We start from the raw sequence: 6,044 nt of genomic DNA, 5'->3' as shown, positions 1-6,044 counted from the left end.
AATAAGCTGCTGCTCATCTCCTTCGATGGCTTCCGCTGGGACTACGACCAAGATGTTGAAACCCCTCACCTGGATGAGATGGCGGAGGACGGGGTGAAGGCAACCTATGTTACTCCCCCCTTCCTCACCATTACCAGCCCTTCACACTTCACAATGCTGTCAGGTAAAAGCAGCACGTACAGGTACGGCAATCTGCCAAGCCTTTTCCAGTTCCTCACAGTTTGGGGTGTAAATGCATAATACCTCATGCACACATTCTGGATACTTACTGACTGGAAAGTTCAAATGTCTCCCGTCGACAATTATTTAATCATGTAAACTTCTAAAAAATCTCTAGAGTGTTTGCTTGTGTTAATTTGACACTGGTAAAAGATCATTTACATGAAGCCTGGGGTGGGTGCCCACAAACATATTTGGTTTGGGTGATTTTGAATGCACAAATCAATAATTCACGTATGAGTGTGTGATTTTTCTACTTATAGCCCAGTGTTAGAATCAGAGAAACCTGAGCTCCACCACTTTAAGAAGCAACCCCTCACCGCTTGTTTTTTGGAGAACCATGACAAGCATGATCACTTATTTACTACAGCTATTTGCAGATAATATGCTTACTTCTCTGTTCCAAAACTTGATTTAGATACAGAAATGACTGGGGATATTCCAGCTGCTCTCAAATTGCCTTCTCATGTCAGTCCGTTGAACACAAGTGTTTTCAGAAGATTTGCTAAAATTGCTGCTAAAGAGAGAATTTCATTCAAGCCAGATTCCTACTACACAACTTTCAAAGTGCAGTGTTCATGCTCCAAATTTAGCACGATAATTTTTACGATAATCAAGTTTGGGGGGAAATAAAGTGTGAGTTATGATCATGAAGAAGACAGTAAATACCTCATTTGAGCTGTATTGCAGAGTTTGAAAAGAGGCCATCTTGGTCCTTTTTTATGACAAGATTTTAACTGGCTTACTTGAAAGGCAAGATACATGAATATATATGAACATATGATCCTTTTTGTCCAAAAGAGAGGGAAGGATCATATGTTCATATATGCATGTAGTCTTGCCTGTCAAGTTAGTTGTTGTTAGTTGTTCCTTGATCAAATTGGTAATGTCAAGCAGGGCCAAAGACAAATGACGACAGCCAGGAGGCATTTATAATATATGACATGTCTCACTTTTCTCAGAATTTAGGATAAAGCTCAAAGGTTATTGTAAACATATACCAGGTTCTTTACTTATTTTCTTTCCCTTCCCTCAGGACGTTACATCGAGAACCACGGAGTGATCCACAACATGTGGTTCAACACGACCTCTCAGGAGAAGAAGCAGTACTACATGGCTCAGTTTGTTGACTCCTACTGGGACAATGGCAGCTTACCCATCTGGATAACAGCACAGAGACAGGTTCTTAAGATCCATCCATCTGTTTTCTACTTGCTTACCTGAAATATTTTCCAACTCTACGTGAGATCACAATTACAGGAGTATTTTTTAAATGAATGAATACTTGATTTGTATTCTTCCAGGGTCTAAAAGCAGGTTCTCTGCATTTCCCTGGCACAGCAGCAACGTACAAAGGAGAGACTGTGAAGTTTAGGCAAGTGGAACCTCGTTTCTATGATCATTCTAACGAGACTGATTGGAAGCTGAACATTGACAAGGTGATTGGAGAGTGGTTCCACCAACAGGACCTGGACTTTGTCTCCTTGTACATCGGAGAACCAGATTTGGCTGGGCACAACTTTGGACCAGATTCCCCAGAACGTCGTGAGATGGTCCGGCAAGTGGACCGCACGGTGGGCTACATCCGGGACAAGATCCAAGACCATGACCTTACTGAGCGAGTCAACATTATCATCACTTCTGACCACGGGATGACTAAAATTCTGCGGGGTGGACTAGTTGAGCAAATCATCCTCTCTAAGATCCCTGGCTTCAGCTTCAAGGATATCAAGTTCCAACTGTTGGATTATGGTCCCGCTGGGATGCTGCTTCCTAAAGAGGGGATGCTGGAAAAGGTCTACCAGGCTCTGAAAGGGAGCCATCCTCATCTCCATGTGTATAAAAAGGAGGAGATGCCACCCAGACTGCACTACAGTAGCCATCCTCGGCTCCTACCCATCATCCTCTTCGCTGACCCTGGATACATTGTCAATGGGGTGAGAGCATTTGGTGCATGTAGCCCATATTCAGTGGGGTGGGAGTTCAAAGAGTTCATTATATTTAAGAATTGTTGCATATAGGAGGGTTGAAAAGTTAGATTTTCTCTGATTGGGGTAAAACAAGTGCAACCATTACTGAGTGCACTTCACCTTCCAGCTTAGATGCGCTTGTGCAAACGTTAAGGACAGATATACCTTTCATGCAGATGCCTTAATTGTCCGTTACCACTGCATCTAAATTAAAAGGCTCTGCATGATCATCAGGTGTCACCACTATGACACCCCCTCTCTGTGTCCTCACATCTCATTAATATATACGAATAAAGGTAATAAAGCTCCAAAATGATTACATGACCTGTTTCTCATGAAATGTTTTACTTTTGTGTCCATATAGCGCTTCCAACTAAACCACAACAAAGGAGATCACGGCTGTGACAATAAATTTATGGACATGAAAGCCTTCTTCAGGGCAGTGGGGCCTGACTTCCATAAAAACAAGACGGTAGATCCCTTTGATCTGGTTGACGTATACCCACTGATGTGCCATCTACTAGGAATAAACCCAGAGATCAACGATGGACACCTGAACAATACCAAACAAATGCTGGTTCATAAGAAAACTCCAGGAGAAGAAAACAACAGTAAGTGTATGAATGTATCCACTTCGATCGATATTTTCCCTTTAATTCAGTGCTAGAGAATTGTTCATTCTTGACCATGTGACAGTTACTTTGACAATGGATTTCCAGAGTGTTTACTGGAAGGAATAGCTGTGAATGTGGGGAGCAGCTCGTAGAGAAAGCCGATGGACAGAGTCGTTAATAATAATGTGCGTATAAGTGTATACATTTCAAAGATGGTAAAAGTACTGTCTAAGAAAAAAGCTGGTTTAAATTTGGTGACATTCTGATCATTATTTCCATAGATGGAAGAGCAATGTGGCAGACGCTGTCTCGTTTGGAGAAGCCTACATTTTTACTATTTCACTATTTCAAACATAAAATTATCCAGATGACTGACTTCTTGTTCGAATTAACGAGACTGTTTGAGCACGGATCAGCCTTTGAGGAACCGACATGGCCTGATGTCAGTCATCTCGGTCATTTAAGGTGGATAATAGGACATTTGATCGACTTTGTTGAACCATGTACGAGGAATAGGCCCAGAGAAAGATCAAGCCCCTGAGATAGTAAAATACATATGGTACGTGTTTCTGCTGAGTGATGGTGAAGCGTGAACACTTTGACCAAGTCTCAATAAAAACAGTCTTAGCCTCTCAAGGTTCACATTTATAGCAGGACTTCAACCCTGACATCACACAGTCATATAGTATCTTATCAATATGTTAAGGTTGTTATTTCTAAGCTTTCTGATAAGCGAGTAAGGGAGTGTCTCTATCTGTGTTTAATCCTCTTATTTGTTTTCTTCGCCAATTTGCTGCCTAATGTGTTTGTGCGCATGTTTTCCGTTTGTCTTCAGATGCAGAAAAGAAAAATCTAATGGAGATGATGATTGGCTTCTCAGCCGCAACGGGGTTTCTGGTGCTTGTGTTCATCCTTACCATTTCCTTAAATATGTGGAAAAGGACCCGAGGATAATTAATTTTGATATCTAAAAAGAAGAAAAGGGAAAGATGCATTTACATGTATTTAAGAGTATGATTACAGTAGGGGAAGAAGTAAACATTCTATGAGTTAGTTGAAATGATGGAGAATTCAGCATCCCTGCGCTGGTTCATAACCAAATGTAGCCTAGTTGTAAATTAATCGCATGATGTAAAACAACCTGGCAAACTCTAACTAGATCATTTATATTTTGCGTTTGCTGTAGCTCAAGCTGATTTTGTCTCAGAAGGACACCTACAAGGAATTATGTATGTATTCTACATTAGTGTGCAATACATGCAACTTACTGAGTGATGTTGTTATACGTGAACATTTACCGTAAAGGTTGAGTTACAAGCCGCTACTACCTTCAGTCGGTGTGCCCGTTAGCTCCCCGCTGTAGCCAGCTAGTGCTCCTGCTCGCACTCCGCTAGCTCCCCGATTACCACCGAAGGTAGCAGGACCCGAATCCGTAGCAGCAGCAGCTGGAAGCTAGCAGCAGCAGCTGGGAGCTAGCAGCAGCGCTAGCAGCAGCGCTAGCAGCAGCGCTAGCTAGCGATGCTGCTAGCGCTGCCACAGCGGGGACACCCACCGGAGGTAGAAGCAGCTTGCAACCTGACTTTTAAGGTAGTTTTTAGCATTGATATAGTCTCTAGCAGCTTCCATTACTTAGTATAAAAAGTAATATAGAGTTTTATGTCAGCTAAGTGGTAATAAACTGTAGTGTGCTAATAAAGAATAGTTAAGGAGACATTTGGTAGATTCATTCTCTTCAACCCTCTTCCTGCATCTTTGTCTAATCAATATAACAATTTACATCCTGCCCACCATCTTAAGACAAATATTAAGCAAACGCAGAGGTTGATATCCATTGACATTGTCTCTCAAGGTGGGCTCCAGGGAAAAGTTTTCAGAGTAATAGAAATATATATATATATATAGTGTGTGTGTGTGTGTGTGTGTGTGTGTGTGTGTGTGTGTGTGTGTGTGTGTGTGTGTGTGTGTGTGTGTGTGTGTGTGTGTGTGTGTGTGCGTGCCAACATATACAATGTTCTTTTAAGTAAACAAATGTATAAATGCAAATATGTTACATATCTAACATCGTTTTAAACCATGTCTCTTGTGTTATTTCACTACACAAAGTGTAAAAAAATGTCAAATTGTTCGACGGGTCATACATGAAGGGATCCTCAAGGGATAGGGGTAATGTAACTACAACAATTTAAGTACCATAATTCTGTAATTGGTAAAAAAAAATAAGTAGCATATGCAGTACACATTATGGTCCATTGGTATTTTTGGTTTCTCGTTATGTGTGCACAGGCTCCATAATTAGCACCAACCACTCGCCAAATGCAAGTAAAAATTGACGTTGGTCAAAATAGGTTATTGTTGTTGAATAATAGGCTGCTAAAAAATTACTACAATACAAAAAGGCCGTGTTTGACCCTGCACACTGTTGGCGACATACAAAGTCTGAGGGCCAATAATTGCATTGTAGATATTTGATTGACCAATGGATCAACAAACAGCCCTGTGAATGAGGAATTCAATTCAATTCAATTTATTTTGTATAGCCCAAAATCACAAACTAAAATTGTGAGGAAGAAACCCTTCAGGAGAGCAACAGAGGAGGATCCCTCTCCCCGGATGGACAGAAGCAATAGATGTCATGTGACCAGAATGAACTACGTAACAGAGTTACAGCACATTACATGAATATGACAGAAATTATTCATATAATGAGTAGTAGGCATGGAGCACGGGAGATTTTCTGCAAAATAGGTATAGTAACTCCAGGAGTCGTAGATGGCGGTAAAAATGAAATGCATTATTATTATTACTATTATAGATGTGGTTGGGGCGTTCTCTCTTAAACATACAAGGAGTATAAACAAATAGGAAGATTCAAGTTCCTCAAAATTGTACTGAAGTACACTATTTGCTGTTGTGTCTATGAGGGGAAAGTATGAAGTCAGGTTGCCCCGCATAAAAGAGCTGAGAAGAGGAGACCACCGCACACAAACAGCGCCATCTGGTGGTTCCACCGGTGCAGTGCAGTTTAAGCAAAACAATGGCAGCGCGGCACGGAAGGAAATTAACACGGTCCTTTTAAACTGGACAAGTTAAACAGGCGGCAAGAAGAAACTGGTGAGTTATCACTGGTAGAAGTTTTTTTGCAACGTTTTTTTTGCAACCCCCGCCCACCAGCACAACGTTACTCCGCTGTTTTACGACGGAGATGCGTCAAAGACGAAGCGGTTTGTATGCAAACGTCAGG

At 41.3% G+C, this 6,044-nt stretch overlaps 1 protein-coding gene across 1 annotated transcript; it reads left to right on the top strand.

The window, feature by feature from the left end:
- On the top strand, positions 1-2,955 carry LOC306753339 (ectonucleotide pyrophosphatase/phosphodiesterase family member 7-like; the record flags this gene model as incomplete). The annotated part of the gene is made up of 5 exons (XM_079237210.1): positions 1-163; positions 1,256-1,401; positions 1,524-2,156; positions 2,554-2,800; positions 2,909-2,955. Exons 1-5 carry the CDS (start codon positions 79-81, stop codon positions 2,953-2,955), a joined length of 1,158 nt encoding a protein of 385 aa, XP_079093336.1. The 5' UTR covers positions 1-78.
- Between the last annotated feature and the right edge of the window lie 3,089 nt (positions 2,956-6,044).

Source organism: Taurulus bubalis (genome assembly GCF_910589615.1).
Source record: "Taurulus bubalis genome assembly, chromosome: 2".
In the NCBI taxonomy this organism is placed as follows: Eukaryota; Metazoa; Chordata; class Actinopteri; order Perciformes; family Cottidae; genus Taurulus; species Taurulus bubalis.
This window is presented reverse-complemented; position numbering and strand designations above follow the sequence as displayed.